This window comes from Engraulis encrasicolus, chromosome 13, assembly GCF_034702125.1.
Source record: "Engraulis encrasicolus isolate BLACKSEA-1 chromosome 13, IST_EnEncr_1.0, whole genome shotgun sequence".
NCBI classification, from domain to species: domain Eukaryota; kingdom Metazoa; phylum Chordata; class Actinopteri; order Clupeiformes; family Engraulidae; genus Engraulis; species Engraulis encrasicolus.
Window position 1 is genome coordinate 16500160 of NC_085869.1, and position 19544 is coordinate 16519703.

At 42.0% G+C, this 19544-nt stretch overlaps 1 protein-coding gene across 1 annotated transcript; it reads left to right on the forward strand.

Moving 5' to 3' along the window:
• The first annotated feature begins 877 nt into the window (after positions 1–877).
• Positions 878–18196, forward strand: LOC134460748 (coiled-coil domain-containing protein 138-like). The gene is made up of 15 exons (XM_063213275.1): positions 878–1143; positions 1339–1393; positions 1555–1651; positions 1745–1845; positions 1964–2124; positions 2921–3079; positions 4951–5070; positions 5334–5411; positions 7277–7387; positions 8118–8306; positions 8595–8711; positions 9736–9898; positions 11723–11899; positions 16799–16937; positions 17740–18196. Exons 1-15 carry the CDS (start codon positions 1066–1068, stop codon positions 17879–17881), a joined length of 1887 nt encoding a protein of 628 aa, XP_063069345.1. The 5' UTR covers positions 878–1065; the 3' UTR covers positions 17882–18196.
• Positions 18197–19544: the final 1348 nt, after the last annotated feature.

Below are 19544 nucleotides of genomic sequence, written 5' to 3' on the forward strand. Positions count from 1 at the left end.
TTGTAAGGTGTTTGGATCTGTTCTCAGTTTTTTTTGTGAGTGGGGGAAAAAATTACTTCACATTGAGATTCATAAACAAGAACATTAAAAAAAAAAACGAAATTAATGCAGATATTGTTGGGACATTCAGTTGTGCATCAATTTGCAGCCTTGCACGAGAAGAGAGCACTCCTGGATAGGGCTGCAACGATTAGTCGATTATCGTTGACTAATCGACTATAAAATGTGTCGACAAGAACTTTAATTGTCGACTAATGGTTTCATTTGATTTCATTTTTAATTGCTTTATTGAAACTTAAAATTGTCTAGCACGTATGAATTGGATGTTGTATCTTGGAGTAAATAAGATACTATCATGCAAGAGGCGGGGAAGGTTTGTAGGAGGTTGGAGCAAGTCCTTTTTTCGTGACTATTAAAGCGTCACTGGATCTATAGATTTGTTGACTAAAAATATTCTTTGGTTTGGTTGCAGCCCAGATCTTACGGATTCGACCTTAATTCACTGTGTCCTTGTCTTTCTGTCTCTGTATCGCTCACCCTCAAAAATATACATAGGCCTACACAAAAATTAGTTTGCCAAACAGGATGAAGGGACTATGAGGGTGAATATGAGCGATGATCTCCTCCTCCCTGTTTATGATTTCTCTATAGTTCTTCTAGGCCTAGGCTTAACACCTTTGGGTGTCACAGGGGTTGACTCCTAGAAGTGTGAGTCACTGCTAGGCCGTAAATTACATTGGCTGCCAGGGGCGTCCAGATGTGTGTGCATGTCAGGGCCTTTCTGCATTTTTTCGAGAAATGGGTTGGCATCAAGGAAACTTCAGAATGATTCGTATAATTTGTATAATTATAAAGTACATAGATATTTTGGTAATACCACAGCCCCTCTAACTGATGTAGTATTAACAGAGAGGTATTAAACTCATAAACTGTTATTTTTATTTGGTGACCCGGAAGTTAAACTTGTGTTTCCGGGTGAAAATTGCAAGCGGTTGTTTTAAACAAAACATAAACAAACTAGTTCTACCTGAACAAGTACACCGATTGTATTATTACAAATCTGTGATGGACAGATTGTCGGAAACGGACATTGATACCAAAGTAGAACGGCTGAAAAAGAAGTATTTGGAGAGGAGACCCCTGGTAATAACTTCTTCCAAAGACTATTTCCTTGCTTCTACGTTGCTGGGTTTTAAATTGTTTATAAAAAAAAATGTGGCTATGAAGCTAGCACACTAGTTTTGATTTATTCGACAGAAAGTACATAGTAGGATAGTTCGTTCCTCGAAATGTGATTTAGTTGAGTTAGTAATAACATACGTGTATATCTTTTATTAGACAGGTGCAAGTCCCGAAAAGAAGTCGCATGATGACCAAAGGTTTGACAGCGGAGGTGAGTAAATGACAGTTTTCAAGCCATTTAGGCTCTGTTCGACACCAGGGGGCACGTAGCACCTAGAGTTAACATGCACGAAATTGCTATGTTAGATTGTGAGAAGTTAATTTTTGATCAAATGGCGGACGTTTAAGTGAATTGTTTTGTTTACCCTGAAGTGGGGAAGCGTCCAAACAGTCGTTGCGACTACCGCGAGCTCGAATCCCACTGTCGAAGTCATCAACTCCAAAAGGCTGTCACAGATTTGCCAACTCGGTCAGTAGGCCTATGCAATCATCAAACATAGAAGAGTTTAACCCACTTGTCACCGAAAGAGTGTCCTAACAACCTCTACAACCTCATTTTCAGGGTCGGCAGGAATAACGCTCCAAACGAAAGTGATGATGACTTGAACATTGATTACAATGATGATTCCTTTTTGGAGCCAGATGGCCAATGTACAGATACAGGTGGGCCCTTTACTTGTGGATTTTAAATTGTTTTACTTACATTGTACATAGTATTATTGTTTTTAGCATTTTATTTTTGTATTGTGTGTGTGTGTGTGTATGTGTGTACGTGTTCAAGATGTGACACTGCCCTCCATCCTGGGCCCCTTACCAACTCCTTTGGAGACACCACATTTGGGAGAGAAGCTGGAAAACCACAGGCAAGACTTCCCCCAGAATACTCCCTCCGATTTGGGACATGTCCACAAGGAGCTGCAAGAGATCTACGGAAAGTTGCAAGTAAAACAATAAACTGTTTTCTGCTTTATTCTGGTGGATGTATGCATGCAAGGCAGAAACTTGGGTTTGTTTTTTGTTTGTTTCATGACTGTTTTATCTCTACTTTTTGACTGCATTTCCCATGATGTGTTTAATTTTAACCAACAATGTTGTTTTTAGTATACATTTCTTTCCTATTAGATATCAAAACCTGAAACAAGGTTGTCTTCTTCCTCCATGTTTGGTTAACTTATCATATCATGTAGGCTATGTGGATGACACAAACTTTATGATCAGACCAGCAGACCTAATGTCTGCAAAATGTCCTAACTGGAAAAATCTACAGGTAGCACTATATAACAGTTAGTTGAAGAATTTTTATCACTTTTTTATTCCTCGTTATTTCGTTCGACAGATCAAAGGTTTTTACCCAGCTGGTCAAGCAATATCGTGAATATAATTCATAATTCTACACAGAGGAAAAATCGATTCAAGATTATTCTGATATTCATATTTTTAATAACGTGTGATGGCAGAAAATTCGATGTGTAGTGTAGAAGAAAGTGTACCGTCGAAAGCTTGCACAAATATTTAAGCACAAAAACCTCTGCACACAAAACAGATTAATTGTTGGTTACTACACATGCAGAACCTTAGTGTAGATGAGTGGCGATCTGACTTCACTTGACTTCAAGTAAAGTGCACCCCATGATGATGAGCTTAAGTATTAAAGTATATAAAGCTGATTTGTTCACCGACCTTTCATGCCACTGACTCTAGCTGATGGAGCAAGTGTGTGTGTGTGTTTATTTTTAAGTGCGAGCGGCTTCATCAACAGAAATGGGCTGCCCAGCTCTTGAAGCGAGAGCAGAAACTAGACCAGAGGGAGAGTTTGCTGGTGCAGTATCAGGACACCTTGTTGCAGGTGTGTGGAGCGGAGGGCGGTGTCCACGGGTACATCAATGCAATACAGCAGGTAAGTTAGCACATAGAAGGGTTGCATGGAGATGCACACAGACTAAGGATGCAAATGATCAATTACTTCATTAATCGTTAGTTGATCGACCTCATCACAATAATGTTTTTAACGATTAGTGCATTAATGGATTAAAGTCGATTAATTGTTTGCATCGCTAACACAAACCTATCACATACCTAGAGTGTTACACTAAAGTCTAATGCACAATTAATGTTGATTATTGTAATTTTTTGTGTTAATTGAGAGGTCAGAATAAAGGCCTTCATTACAATACAGGAAACATGTATTTCCATAATCTCTTGTTTGAATTGATTCAACTTTACCATTGTCTTCAATCATATTGAACTTGCTTCTTTAAAAGTGTCACAATAAGTGTACGTATTTGTCAAAAATGCTTAAAATACTTTGACAAAGGTTTTGTGAGTATACCATATTTTTATACAGAATATATTTTAAAATGACACGACTGACTGATAAGTAGACAAACGTGTCAGACATTGCAGACATAGACACAATGAAAATTCAGTTATGATATGATATGATGGTACACTGCCTAAATGCCTACCTAGTATGTAAAATATTGAGGTGTTCATATCTATTACCCGTTCAAAATCCTGTCCCCTTTCATCAATAATCAACACCACTGTCAGTCTGAATTTCTCATTTGCCTTAGATTTTACAATACGCAAGTACACAAAGGGCAGTCCCGTCCCCATTCCCATTTACAACTAGTTACTTTACCTAGTCAGGGACATTACATGTTTCCAAACTTCTCATTTTCGGCTCTTGCTATGACATGATAAACTCACAAAAGTTAGTTATTACATTGTCACTTCTCTGCTCTGGCAAGTTTGAAAAAAGAAATCTTGCACAGTAGAGGTAGGTACTACTAAAATTAATCTCACTAAAGGTGTGTTCGAATTGCGATAATCACAAGATTAGAGAATGTTTGCTGGTGTATAGCCGGCCAAACAGATAGAAGACCTCTTTGTGTTCTTGTACTGAACTTTTTGTTCAAAATAATGCTAGTTGCTGTTTTGTGTTGACCACTCTCTTCAATCATTGTCCCATGTCATTATACTGTATGTCATGTGAAGTCAGACTTCCTACCCGTTTAAGTTGAATTCACACAATAGATTAGTTTATGGCATTCTGTGGTTTGTGGTAATTGCATGTGTGTAGTGCAGTGGTTCTCAAACTTTTCCCATCATTCCCCCCTTCGGAGGGTCTGGATGCTTCTGATCCCCCCCCCAAGCAACAGCAGTACCTGTGTAGATTGATTTTACGATCGCCGCGTTGCGCAAAATTAAAGCAAAGGTGACTGGTGAGATCAAACAAAGAGGGACGTGTGTTCATTTCCTATGCTATTCAAATTCATGTCAATTTATATTATAATGTTGGTGAGGGCTTAACATTTATTTCTTATTGGAGAGACTGGAAGTAATTTCCTTGGGGGGAAAAAACTCAAAATCAGATGTCACACGCCCCCCCTGTGATGCCTCCGCGCCCCCCCAGGGGGGCTTGCACCCCACTTTGAGAAACACTGGTGTAGTGGATCTGGTGTAAATGCTTGTGGCTGGTATAAATGCCAAAGAACAACACAAATGTCTCCCAAACAAAATGGCAGATGTTTTTGACAATTTGTGGTTCACATTTCTCATAAACGCACTCCCATACACCAGAGGAAATGTGCACTTTACTTAAATGCGTCCCATTTTTATTGTCATTTCTGCAATTCAGTTTGCCACCATTGTCATATTAGGGGTTTTCCATGCACATGCTTAATTGAAATGCATCTTGTGTCATTATGTCTTCCTCTCTGTAGTACCACAAACATGTGTTTTCCCGTGATTTTGTTTCTCTCCCAGCAACATCAAATACAACTTGATCAGTTGGACTCTGCCCTTAGAGAGAAGACGAAAGAAAACAAGAGAATCAAATCTAGTTTTTCCACCATCAAAAACTTGAATGAATCCATGAGGAAACAGGTAATAAAGTAAAGTCCATAGGTTATTTCAAGTATGAGCTGATGTCTACTGTTGATTCTTTCTTTGTGTAGATACCGTATAAGGCCACCCTTCAACTGTTTCCCTGCTGTTTCACAATGGTTTATGTTTGTAGCCGAAGTAAATAATAAATGTCTGCAACACTGTTAATGCTCCCAGTTGTTTAATGGCACAGTTATTTTATTTTGTCCAGCACCTGTGCCACTGATGTGTGCGCATTCTCTGCCATATTGTTATGTTTGTAGCTAACAGATCTTGGTGAGGAGAAGAAAAGATCAGAGGAGCAGTTAAAGAAAGTACAAGCTCGTCTGGAGAACCTTCAGGTGAGTTCTACAGTCGTCATGTAAAGCAAATACTGACACGGTTGATTTAATTTGCACATGATCAGACAGGGAAACCAAGCAAAACGCAGACAGAAGGAATACTGAGGGAGAATGGTTTTAAATTATTTTCAATTTCAGGAGCGGGATTTGATCCCTTGGGTCTATGTTTATAGTAGATAGATAGATGAGCTGAATGTGGTCACTCCGCTAAATGTTTTGGAAGGTGTGAAAATGCCGTCAACGGTTAAAAAAATACAATTACTATTTATTTTCACTGAAGTGAGTGAACAAAATTGAATAAATATTTAGTGTTTCTACCTTTCTGTCTTCAAACCAACATCAATTCTCGTACATAGAAAGTCAGGGATTGTGTGGGATTTAAGTCAGCCTTTTGAAATCAGCCTTTGATGTACTGTATGCAACTGGGTTGCAGAGCAATGCCAGCATTATTTGGCCGTAGCAGAAAGCATATTTTTTGTCAAAGGGCTGTAGAGCGGTACAATAATGAGTGTTAATGCCGCTAACACCAAAAACATCCAAAGCGAACGGTAGTTGAGGTCGTTGAAGCTTTGCCATGCATTCAGTCTCGTAAAAGAAGAAGGAAAAATCCGCACACTGTTGCTGGTGTATACACCTGGCGAAGACCACCTGGGGTGGAAACGTTGTGTTCAATAAATCTGTGAGCAGCAACAGTGTGAGGATTTTTCCTTCTTCATTTACGCACATTTGTTTGATCCAGCACCTGTTTGACTGGATGTGCGCGCTTCACTCACACTACTACTTATGCATTCAGTCTCAACATGATATTAATATGTTTACATCAGGGCTTGACATTGGCACCTGCCAACCAGCCATATGTTGGTTAAACTTTGCTGTGGCTAGTAATAATTTCAATGTCACTAGCCACTTTGGCAGGTAGTATACTACATTTTTTTAGTAGAGCACTTGTTTCTGTTATGAAACATCATGGGGGGGGATCTAGCCACAGTGTCCTATGGGCAAAAATGGAATGCCGCGTCCATACCAGGAGCGAACTACGCTGCCTGGTAGCGGTGGTAGCAGAAGAAGTTTCGCCTTGAATTTGCTGTATTCTCTCTGGAGTCTGGACGCGACATTGACATTGACATTGACATCACTCAATTGTTAGAATTCACTCTGGTCGCTCAATTTGCTTCGCCCCTGGCGAGTTCGCTCTGGTAGCGCTGGTCAAGCACTCTCCATAGAGAAATAATGACTTCCGTCGCTCCGCTTGCGTTGGTCGCTCTTGGTCTGAACAAGGCATTAATGTCAAGCCCTGGTTTGATTTAGCTAAACCACAGAATGGCTCAAACTGCAAATAAAAGCAGGCCTTAAACATACACTAATACAACAAAGGAGAAGTTGCAGTACAGCACGTTTAGTATGCACACCTACTTTTGTTAGTGACTATAAAGTAAACAGGAAAAATAATACAATCATCAAATGAACAGAACATGAATAAATATAGTGTGGTGGGGTTCACATCATCACAAACACCTAGTGTTGTCTTGGATTACATGAGGAGACGGAAGAGCTGTGGTTATGTCTCAAAGAGGTTTGGAGCCACACACCAGCCAATTTCATTCAAATACTCTGCAGTTGTATGTAGGAGGAATTGATGCTGTTTTGAAGGCAAAGAGTGGTCATAATACATTATCTTTGATTTCACTTTTCTCTTTTGTGCATTCACCACATTTTCTTGTTAAGTGAAAATAAATGGTCCCAATGCCATTTCTGAAAGCATTCCTAGTGTACAGCATTTTGCACACCTGCCTAAAGCATACACCACACTGTATGCACACACACACCAACAAATGTGTACAATCTGTGTCTCTTTTTCTCCATAGAGGAAGTACGACTTTGCAGTAGCACAGAAGGGGCGAGAAAATATTTGTCCCAAATTAGAGCTGAAACCCTCTAGACCTGATAAGGCTCCACCCGTTTTGAAACCTGCCAAGGTAAACTGTTCATCATTTTATTCTTTTTACTTAAAAAAAAAAATATATATATATTCTTATTTATTTTTTGAGATAGGACAGTGGAGGAGAGACAGGAAGCGAGTGGGGAGAGAGAGACGGGAGAGGATCGGAAAAAGACCCAGGCCGGAATGGAACCCGGGTCGCCGGAGTAGTTCAGTGCCCAGCCGTTAGAGCCACGGCAGGGCCCATAATTTTATTCTTTTAAATTTTTATTTTATTTTATTTTATATTTAATTTTATTTTATGCCTGCTTATGATCACTATCTTTTCAAAGTGTGTACAGTGTTTGTACAGCAATTCTTCTCCTTTTTTGCACACAATCGTGCTCTGGCTTATAGAAAGACGTAGTCAGAAACCTGCTCGGAAGCCATAACCAGCATCTGAGGACAATTACTGCAATCAGCAATGTTTTCTGTAATTATGATCTATTGCATCAGTCTGTTGAACTGTGCACTCAAGCCAAAGAATAGGCATCGTACTGTACGGCTGGAAAAAGCCCACATGTTGAAAGATCTGCTAATTAACTGACCACTAGTGACAACAACAGTCTTTGGTGTTTTCTGGGGTGCATTTCTCGAAAGCGTAGTTGTTAGCAGATAGCAACTTGGGTAGCTGCCAATGGGAAATTGCATTGCAACTAACAAAGTAGCTAACATAGTTCGCTACTATGGTTTCGAGAAATGCACCCCTGAATGTCTGCTTCCTGCAGGTCCTAAGTAGTGGCACCTCTGGGAGGCTTCTGGCTCTCCTCCTGGACTGGGTTGTGGTGGACAGCCGGCTTGTCCAAGCCCCTGGGAAAGACGACGGCGTGGGTTGTTGTGCTTTTCCCTTGGATGTGATTTTGCCTCCCTCCTCCTCCTCCTCCTCGCCCCTCTCGCTGCAAGAGAGGTGTGCAAAGGTTTGTTTTGTGGATTGCATTCCCCTGCTAACGGCTGCCAGCGTTTATCTTACCTGATACAGTGAGTGCAGAGACGCTTCATGTCTTGGCTTGCTGCAGTCATAGATGGCCTTTGTTTTCATTCTGTGGCAGTATAACATCAGCTTTGCTTTCCATCCATATGCATGGATGGGACTGTCTTCTTCCCCCTTAGATAATGATGGTGGATTTTCTTGTTTTTCATAGTATTGTAATGCATTCAGGATCCCAAGGAGCCATCTTGCTTCTCATACTCATCCTCTCCCACAGGCTTTGCCAGTGCTGGCTGAACAACTTCAACAGACAGCAGACATCAACTCGTTCTTACATCTGCCCCTGCTCAAAGTCAGCTACTGGTCGTTGGTACAATTGGATCAGAATGTCCAGGTATCTTCACAGAGATGGTGTTAAACAGGCTTCTGCTGTTCAGAAGATGTATTTGAGGGTCTCAGACACTCAGACTAGGTCATTGCACCTCAATGATGAAAAACACTTTCAATTGACAGCTACGTCTGGTTCACTTTTGCCTAAACTCTTCGCTGATTGGTTCTGAAAGTCAAATCAATGTCCTGCTACAAGCCTAATGACAACAATTTAATTTCAGGAATCTATTAAAAAAATTAACCCTGCTGTCGGAGTAAACATTTCATGTCTTTTGTTATATGCCCTATATTTCCTAATGGTCTTTCGTAATGCCACCCTTATCTCTACCCTACACCTCCATGTATGGCTGAAGTGGTGAGAAAGGTGCCCAACCCCACATTACACCAGGGATTGTAACCAATACCCTTTAAAAAAACCAACACGACCGAAAACAGTACCTCCTTGGTGGAGGTAATAACTGTCAGTCACTTTGGATAAACGTGTCAGCTAAGTGTAATGTAATGTCCTTTTGTTGCACCTATATGAACAAGAAAAATAGTATACTACAACATTTCTCATTAGTTGGAATAACAGCCTGTCTTTTAAATATTGTGTGGCATTTTTTATGTCTTAAAGCTTAGCTGGCGGCTAACTGGTCTCATAGGACTCAATGTTAACTGCTAGCTTGAAGGTAAAATTTGCACTGCCATACCCAGAGAACGGTTGAAAGTATAGGAGAATGGTAAAACCCTATTATTTAACTCAAGGGGAGGTGTAAAATAAGCTTATTTCCAAAAATGGGACGGTATCACTTTAAGGCATGCCTTTCCCCTAGTTTACGTTTGTCCCAGCAGCTTTTAATGTCATTAAGGTCTAATATTGTTTTGTCTGAAAAAAATGTTCATGTAAATCATTAAATATTGAGTATGTGAAATCCCATAAAAAAAATTGTTCACTTGACACAGCCCTACTTAAAATATAAACCTGATGTAGTGTTGTTCAAATCTTGACGGCATATATTTTCCTTGTTTTTTTTTTCTCTTGATAGAACCGCTTAACAGCGACTGTGCGGAGATTAGGGGAGGAGATGACAAGATGCTCCGCAGACCCAGGCGGTGTCAGTAAGGCCAGGCCCTGTGCTCTCTTCAGAAGCCCATGCCGTCACACAAGGTTCCTGTCTATGCTGATCATCCTCAAAACCATCACTCAGGGTATGAATGATCAATCATTTCATAATTCATTGTAATAATAATAATAATAATAATAATACTTTCGGTTTATATAGCGCCTTTCAAAACACCCAAGCAAGCTTCAGAGTGTGTGTGTGTGCGCGCCAGTGTGTGAGCGTGTGTGTGAATGCATGTAAGTGAAAGTGCTTGTGGAACTAGCAGCCATAAGCCTTGTACTACTTGTACTCTGGAAAATTATAGAAGAAGCGCAACACTGCTACAATTACGGTTAAGGTTTTAATGTGAAAGCTGGCGTTTCGATGGCGCTTCTTCTATAATTTTCAAGTGATTTCCATTGAGATAGCTGCACCTGCAAACAGGGATTCAAGGTGTGCAGGTCACCCCTCCATTCTACTTGGACTCTATAAAAGCTGTGTTGTGTACGGAATGTTGAGTACGGAATGTTCCTCTCCCATACTGTAGCTGTTCTTGTGAATTTCAGATTTGTCCTTCAGAACAACAGTACAGTCTAAACACAAAATATGTATTAGCTGCAAATAAATAATAGGTAATGGACAAAAGTAATTTTTAAATGTATCACTTGGTTTTTGAGGTACCTTTTGGATAATAGCTGTTTTTGGATTTTTTTTGTTTTAATATTCCAAAAGATTTATGATTAAATGTATGCTCTTGTTGTGACATTCTCTAACTTATGAAAATGTAATGAATGAATGACAAAGATACACATTTTGTTTTTCTTTTATAAGCTGGACAACTATGTAACAAATGAAACAACCAGGTTGTTAGCTTTTGGGGAGATTTTATTTAAGTGCTTGTGGATTGTAAGGTACAGCAGTTTGTGGTGTTTTTGGACTTCCTGGACATAAATGTGCTGTGCAGAAACTCACAGCAGATGGCAATGTTGCAGTTTTTTCAGGCATTTCAAGAGAGTGTGCGGCCCGTCTCTGACTTGATTAGCATTTCCCAGATTCTAAGTCCCTGTCTATTAAAACAATTCTTTTGAAAATTCTTTAAAAAATTGTACTAGCTACCATTTTAGTCCGAGACTGGATTCCAGAAAAGTTTTTACAATGCCATCATAAGCGGTCACTTTTGAGTATAATTAAGGTCACATACGCTCTTTGACATTGGTTTTCATTGTTTTCTTTTTAATCACCAACATACGGCATATCCCTGTTTCTCTCATCATGATTGGCCCGGGTTGGCAGGAGGAGGGGAATCACTTTCTGCGAATGGACTTGCAAATGTCTTGAGTCCCATGTGGGAAGCATCATAATACTACTTGCACTCAGATTGCATAGTCTTTTTTTCAGACCCTGACACAGTTTTGCTTGACCGCAGAGGTGGACACCCTGGCTTCAGGAAGCAAAAGCTCTGCCTCATGTTTGATCCAACCTGTTTTTAACCGGCAGTGGAACTAAATGAACCCAATAAAGAGCTCTTGAATCGTCGGAAAGGTGACTTTGCTAACAGCAGTGTTAATTGCATAGGCAGGAGTTCTTCTGAAGACCTGATCTCCACATCTGTCTGAGTTTTTCATCATCAGTCATTTCTCTCTCTGTCTGTCTGCCTCTGTCTGTCTGCCTCTCTCTCTCTCTCTCTCTCTCTCTCTCTCTCTCTCTCTCTCTCTCTCTCTCTCTTTCTCTCTCCCTCTCGCAGACACACGTTGCACATGTTGGTTTCAAACAGAACTTGACCTGTGGCTTATTATTGGCAAGCCTCTCACATAGTTGTCATCGTGTGTGTGTGTCTCTGTCTCTGTCTCTGTGTCTGTGTGTGTCTGTGTGTGTGTCTGTGTGCTGTCCATGACCCCCCGCTCCTGGTGGTGGGCCTTGATCATGTCAGTGGACACCCTTGCGCAGGCTCTGGAGGCCCTGCTGGTGGAGCTGAGGGCTGAGGAGGGCCCCGTGCTCTTCCTGCACTACCAGGCCGTACCGGTCATCTCAGCGCTGCTGCGGAGGGGCAGCCCCGGCCTGCTGGGTCCCGCGCTAGATGTCCTCATGACAATGTGCGGAGAGTCCGGTAAGAGCCAATCCGCCAATCGCAAAACTGTGAAGTCTTTTTTTTTTTTCAAATGCAAAAAGTAAGAACAAAATTTGTGAGATCTGTCAAGTCAAGTGTACTTTGTCAAGAGTCTATGTAACAGGGTTAGCACGGAAGTTTGAAATTGCTATGCATTGTTCCTAATCAGATTCTTGTCTGTAGCACTTAAACTGCTTCACAAACAACAGTTAACCTAAATGTCTGATTTTCGCATCCAACTAAGCTCTAAATCTCAATATTGAGGGGAGAAAAATAAATCGTCTGTTTGTACTGAAGTACTAAGAACACAACGTGTAGAGAAAGAAAATGGTCTCCCAAGATGTTGATTAGATGCTTAATGGGGAACTAATGAGTAGTCAGGCTGCACACCAAGGGTTTTCATAGCGTCTGTCCTGGCTGTGTATATTTATGTTGGGAGACTCTGTCTAGGCTTGTGTGTGCGCAACCACCGAGTGCTAAGGCATTTGCATTGAAATTCATTTACTCCGAGACAGTCAAGTGTTCTGCAAGCGACCGCTTTTACTGGCAAGTTTATGCCCGTGTTTATTCTTTTACATCATGCTGAAACGCTGCAGCTCATGGAAAGACCGAGACGTAATGGCTTAACAATTAATAAATATAAACACCTCACTCACACTTCTGGACCATGTCACAACAAATGTCAGTCATCTCTCTTCTCTTTCCATGTGCCACGACCTAATGGGTTGTGTACTCAGGCTGGTAATTACCTCCACATTGCGAGGCAAGACGCACGTATTTATACTGAAGATTTGATCTTAATGGTCAAGGTCTTTTTGGATGCCCAGATGTTTGGTTTAGTAGTGATTTGTGGTTTGTGGGAGGCATCAATATATATTTTAGGTTTCAGCTGAAGTCAGAGGGTTGTCCCACTTTCTTCCATTGCATCATGTTATATGATGCTGGAAGCTGTCAACGACCGCTACTTTGACCTTTCTTACTAAAGCTCCCAGCCGCCACCAAGAAATAAACAGTTCCTGAACATTGGGTGCACATGTAAGATCTTGAGCTGTCAAAAAACTGATGAAAGAGTTTTTTGTATTGTGTTGATCAGGGTAGTGGATGGCCACAAGGTCTTTGGGAATGCATGGGTACAAAAGAGCATCTCAGCCAAGCGTCTCCACGCACGCACACATGCTTGCAAGTTGGTGCCTCCCAATGGAGCGTAAATTCACCAAAAGATTTGGTGGTTAAACCACAATCAGACCTTAGCTATCCACAAAAAAGGCCTCATACCAGTCAACCCTGGCCAATTTAGAATTTCAAGACCTTTCTGATTCTTATTTATTTGCCCTGCTCCTTTCCCCGATCTGAAAGGGAAGAGGGGGGAAAAAAGTCTCTAGCCCAGTTCACTGTGTTAACAGACGTCTAAGACATGTCCGGTTCGGTGTCAGCAAGAGTGGACGGGAGACGAAGGAAGCTGGGTCCCTACCCCCTGAGGAGCAGCTTGTAACGATTGGATTTTAAACACTGGCAGTAGCGTACTTAATAGCCATTAAAAGTCGCTAATTAGCACAGCGGGTTAGGAACGCTGCCTGCCGGGCACTGATGCTACGCAGAGGCACAGACCTCCAGAGCACGCCGGGGAGGGAGAGGCGACGGACAGGGCCAGATTAATGCACAGGCTAGATCTGGGTGCAGTCTAGGGGATCCCACCTGCCAGGGGGGGGGCCTGATGGATCAGAAGTGAAAAATGTCTGAATAATGGTGACAAGATGCTGTATGGAGAAATTCATCTGTCACGTTGAGTACAGTTGGTCGATGTAATTGTGACACTGTCCATGTAAATTTGTGGCGAAATTTGCCCTCCAGGGGGGCCCACAGCAACCTTTTAGTCTAGGGTCCCCAGGCGATTTTAATCCAGCCCTGGCGACGGAGGCACCTACAAGTGATTTATGCACAAGAGGGTGTGGGTGGAGGAGACGAGGTTGGGGCAATTAACGTGCTTTGCGGAGAGAGTGATTAGAGGTCTCTTGGGGGGGAAATGGCATCTAGTGACTCTGGGCTGGGGGGATGAGGGGGTGTGGGAAGGTGGGGGGTTCACACCTGAAGGTCACCTCCTTGGGATGTGGCTGTACGATGAGGGCCCCGGCCTGCACACCATCTCGTTTCAGCGGAGCCGGGCGACTCTCACGCTGTAGTACTTAATCTGCTCCATATGTCTCGTTGAGTTGAGGCGCAGGGGCCCGACGAGAGGTGGGGGTGGGGGCCCACGAAGAGGAACGAGGCCCTTAAATCAACCTGGACAAAGAGCACTCAGCAGTAGATGGACAGCTTTTGAAGTTTCCAGCACAGCCCAAACCACCCCCCAACCCGCCACTCCACTTAGGACATAGTACCTGTGAAGACCTGGAGGAAACAAATGTGCGCCAGTCCCGAGGGTCAACATGCGTGTCCGAGGAGAGCACATGTGTGGCGAGATCACTTCTACTTCCACTGGCGTCTCTGCTGGAGTTAGGCGCAAGCTGAAATGAGCAGGCTTCCTGAAGACCAGGGGCTACATTTCTCGAAACCAAAGTTGCTTACTACTTTGTTGTTTTCAATGCATTTTCCCATTGGCAACTGCAGAAGTTGCTAACAGGCTAACAACCCCTGCTGCGGATATTGTACAGGAGCTCCCCTGTGTAGCCGCCCCAGTTTCTTATTTGCATGCATAGTTGAGCTCTAATTCATTGAATTTACAGTAATTGGTCTGCTGTATGCTGCCGCAAGATGTCTTGCACGGTCAGTCGTTAAAGTTGACAGGTGACAGGTGAATGGATCGGGTTTCAAGGACCACGCAGATGTCAAGCCCCACGCTGCACTGCAGAACTGGACATTTTGACCTTCTTGGCTCGCCACCAGCAAATATCTGTCGTAGACGGACACAATGCTGAGCGTATGCCAAGGCTAACTGTGGTGGTTTGAAGTCTCATTCGAATTCTATCATGCTATATTTGCTTTTTTTGTCCTCTGAAAGGATGTGATGAACATCTGTTTTCTTGTTTCAGTCAGCTTCCCTAAGATTAAAGCTGCCTATCTATCCAAATTAAAAGCAGGGTTTTTGTGTCGCCGGGTAAATATGGGAGCCAGGCATTTATTGGATCATGTCTACTAAGGTTTACTAGCTCAAGTTCACCAAGCCTGTAGGACGAGATTCTTTTTTTTTTCTCTGCATTTTCCATTTATCTTTGATCTGAAATTAATCATGTGAAACGAAGAAGGATTTCTGTGCAATAATTGAAAAGTTGTTACAGTTGTCATGACTGATACTGCTAGTGGCTGTGTTGATTAAACAGGATGGATACGCTAAAACAATTAATTACAAGAAAATGATATGAAAGTGTGTTTTACACTAATGCACTGTACTCTCACAGATTTTATTCATTTCCTCTCAATTTTTGCCCCTGAAAAATAGGCAATAGGTAGATACTTAACAGCTAAATTGTGTTTGACATTTCAAGTGAACAGGCCTGAAAATTGTGGGATAGTTTGTTGGCTATAGCAGTTATCGCAAGTGATAGCCATGATTGGGTGGAGCACATGCTTGATGCCATCAGATGGAGCTTTGGAAAGTGACCTGGCTGCCTGCGTATTTCATCCAGATTTCCGCCACCTTTTATTAAATGTCAGGACCTTTTACATCTCATAGCTTTTTTTCCCCTCCTGCCTTTCCAGCGAGTTTTCATGTATGAAATATGTTTAAAGGGTTTCCGTATGCTGTATTTTTTCTTGTGTGCCGTTTGTGTTCTTCACTACTCACCATGGAGGGCTGTTCTACTTTTAAGGGCATTTGCCTCTCTGACCACCTTTACTCCAACGTTGCAGGAGCGACTCCCATATACAGTAGTATGGATTTATTAGCGGCAGATACAATCCTGCCCATTGGCACCCCTTCATTTTATTCACAATTTGTGTAATATCTCCAGAAATAAATTATAATGTTCTCAATCTGATCTTTTAATTGGAGGTCTGATATTTATTTTATTTTTTTGAAACGTATATATTTGTTATAGAAAAAGGGCATGTGTGCCAATATTTTGCACCCCTTCATAATATTCGATGTGCACCCCTTAAAAGAAGTCATGGCCTTTACAGTAGAGCTCAAAATAATAGGAGTGTCTTAACAAAGGCGAGTAAATGTTAAAAAAAAAATCAAAATTGTAATTTAATGAGCGCAAATGCATTGGGGATACTGTACTGTACTGTACTGTACTGCCGAAGCGGAACCTTTGCTCAAGACCTTTTTTAAAAACTTGCTCTGCGCTCTCTCAATTTTACACACACTCCGCTCCTCCCTAGTCTCTGCACGCTCCGCTCCGTTCACATGCTCTGATCTGTAGTAAAAAATCTTGGTAGATACCACTAGTTGTTGTCTGGAGATATTTCCATTATGCATGTTAAATTTTGTGGGTGTCAGTAGGCCTTGGACTGAACTAGTACTGTAGAGTAACTACCACAGTAAGCCACAGTAACCACCAGGACTGCTGACTGCTTTGGCTGGGCCCAGGCCTAAGTAATCTAAAAGGGGGCCCCCCACTCAATACATGGAATGTAATGAGGATCCAATTCTGGGTCCCCTCTCTCCCTGGGCCCGGACAAGTTACCCATTTGCCGCCCCACCCCACCCCACCGCCCTGCCCCCTTGTCGGCTTCCCTGATAACCATCATAACCGAAGTAAAATATGAATGTCCTCAACACTGTAATTCTCCCAGATTTATTGCATTTAGTGCCAATAAATCGGGGAGCATTAATAGTGTTGTGGACATTCATCCTTTACTTCAGTTATTTTATTTTGTCCAGCACCTGTGCCACTGTGATGTGCGTGCATCCTCTGCGTTCTTTAACCACCATAAACCCCATTTCTGCTCCCTCTCCAGCGATGCAGAAGCCGTTCCTGGAGGCCTGCAGCTCTGAGGACTTCTTCAGCGCCGCCTCGCTACTCCTGCGCAACACGCGGCTGGAGCTGCCACATCTAGAGAAGATCGTCATGCTCCTCCACAGGCTCTCTGCTATGAGGTCAGCTCCTAGGCCGTGCATGCAGTCAATTGAATTTTCATCTTGATTACAATATTCATGTAATTGGATCTTTATGCCCTTATAACTCAGTTGAAGCAATCATTTTTTTTTCTTTACACCAGTTCTGAAAGAAACACACATGTGCAACTGAAAAAAATATTGTTTGACTTTGAATTGTTATGATTTCAATATTTACCAAAATAATCAGGATCATGATTTTATCCATAATTGGGCAGCCCAAGTCAGCCTTGCTCTCCCTCACACAGCTGTCCTACCTCCCTCGCTCTGCTCACAAGACACAGGCCTCGCAAACCACTAGCAAATGGCACACTAGATTCATTATGTTGCTAATGCCTTTATTTAAACTGCCAGTTCCATCGATGCCAAAAGTGATTTACTGCCGTCAAAGTAAAGGAACGGAAACTGGGCTGATCTATTAGCTGCGCTTTCCTCCTCAGACCCTTTTTTTAGCCATCATTAGCAAAGATCACAATGTAGCTTTTTTTGGATCTACAATAACCAAAAGTGATGGGGGGGGGGGGGGTTTTCTGACGGTCCATCTGGTGCGTTGTTGTTATGCTCCAGCGCTGTCTTGTGTTTCATCCGAGGGATAAACCAAAAAGCCATGCGCCAGTGGACCATAGTGCATGCGATCAGTTCAGAGGAATGTGACCAATTGTTTTATTTGTTTATTTATTTTCCTTTCTTTTTTGTTTTTAACTGGTATGTAATTGTTGAACTTCAGCAAAAAGGGCAACGGGAGAGCATAACCCTTTTTTGTATGGGGTCATTTGTTTCACAGGAGGAACAAGAGGCTGTTTGAGGCCTTCTCTCTGCATCTGGTGCTTCAGGAGAAGCACAGGACTGTTGACCCGGCACACACCTTCCTCTCCGTCAGCCTCAGTGCCATCCTCTTCAACCTCGGCATGCTGACACAGACGTAGAGAGAACAGAACCGCCTAGTCCTCCACAGCTTTTTGCACTCTGGATGGTGGTGTTCTTTTGTAATGAGTTGCGTTGATTAGTCGCATTATGAATGAAACGTGGCGTTAACTTGTGTTTGTAAATGTTGTGTAAAACTTTGTCGTAACTATTTCAACTGAAGGTCTTTGAAGCGTTGATAATTCTCCACAGCTTCTTTTACTTACTGTAGGTCCTGTGGCCTTGCAGAATCACAATCATGTGTTTTTGTTTGCATGTGTGTTTTGTATTTGTTTTTCATAGGCCTTTCGCTAATTAAAGTCTTCGAGAGAATGTTGCTTCTTTTTCCATGTCAGGTTTATATTTCCATAAATTTCGAGTGTTTGGACACCGAACGAGAGCGCCAGATATCACAGGGTACTGATTTATTTTCTGTTTTTCACTTCGAATGTGAAGCCTTAACTCATTTCAAACTACCCCTTTGGTTTTTATTTATTTAGGTTGGATCTTGCAATGAGATGCAGGCAACTGCTATTATCTAAATATCTATTCTGAGATCTCCTGTTTCCTGGAATGTCACATCTGTCAGAAGGGTATGTGTGCCCTTGGCTTTAGGGCCCTTCACACTGTGTTTTTAAACCATCTTGCAAAAGTTTGAGGAAGACAGCACATGGCTTTTTTTGGTCAGCACTTTCAACTGCGTACTGTAAGTCAGGATGGAAGAGTAATCGCCTCTAGTATTCATCTGTCATAGCTTGGCCAACCGAGCCACTCACTCATTCAAAAGAAGAAAATGTTGAATGAAGGCTGAATAGATTACAGGTGTTGATTCCTTCACGTCTGTTGAATACATTAAACCGAAGCATATCCTTCACATTCATAGACAGATGTGAGCTGACCAGATGGGAGAGCAGTCAGGCCTACCAGGCGTCGGCAGAGGCACACCTGTTCTCTCTGAAAGATGGACTACAATCCAACACACAGACCATGGCTATACATTCTATGATATCTGTAGGCAATGCTTTTAGGCTTCTTTTAACAATAGGAAGGTCAATAGTTGATCAACTTTTGGCAAGACTCGGCCAAGGGTGACTGAATACGTACACAAGGTATACATTTTTTCAGTCATTTTATTGTGGTGCAAGCATGACTAAAGCAGTGAGTCTTCTTTTAACAATATTTGAAATATTGTATTTCACTAGTTTGAAGCCATGTTTTGATTAAAACAAGGACTGAAAATTGCAGGGCTCTAAATTAAAACCAGTCAACCGGCCAAATGCTGGTGAATTTTCAGCTTGGCTGGTAGAGAGGACCAACTTACTAGCCACTTTCACCCATTAGTGAGTGTGTGTTTGGCTAGTAAGATTAATACCAACTAGCCTTTTGGCTGGTAATGAAAAAAGTCAATTTAGAGCCCTATCTGATTGTCATTATGAAGACTGCTTATTTCAGGAGGCTTGTAAGCGGTTTAGCTGTGTAATCAGTGTTCAGAAGGGTAAAGCCTTGTTTGGAGTGAACCTCCATTTTCATTCTAGAACTTTGCACGTTCAAAATGAGCTTGTAATTGGGTATCTATCAGTCAGGAGGCGATGTGAAGGGTTTAACAGCATGAAAAAAAGGTGTTACGCTCGAAGAGACTGAAGCCTTGAAATGAGGCCTTGACAGCTTTTTGCCCTGACACACGAT

Coding starts and splice junctions, on each gene's coding strand:
- LOC134460748 (XM_063213275.1), top strand. CDS start 1,066: ATGGACAGATTGTCGGAAACGGACATTGATACCAAAGTAGAACGGCTG. Junction 2,125..2,920: donor AGATCTACGGAAAGTTGCAA/GTAAAACAATAA, acceptor TTTATTTTTAAG/TGCGAGCGGCTTCATCAACA. Junction 8,712..9,735: donor AATTGGATCAGAATGTCCAG/GTATCTTCACAG, acceptor TTCTCTTGATAG/AACCGCTTAACAGCGACTGT.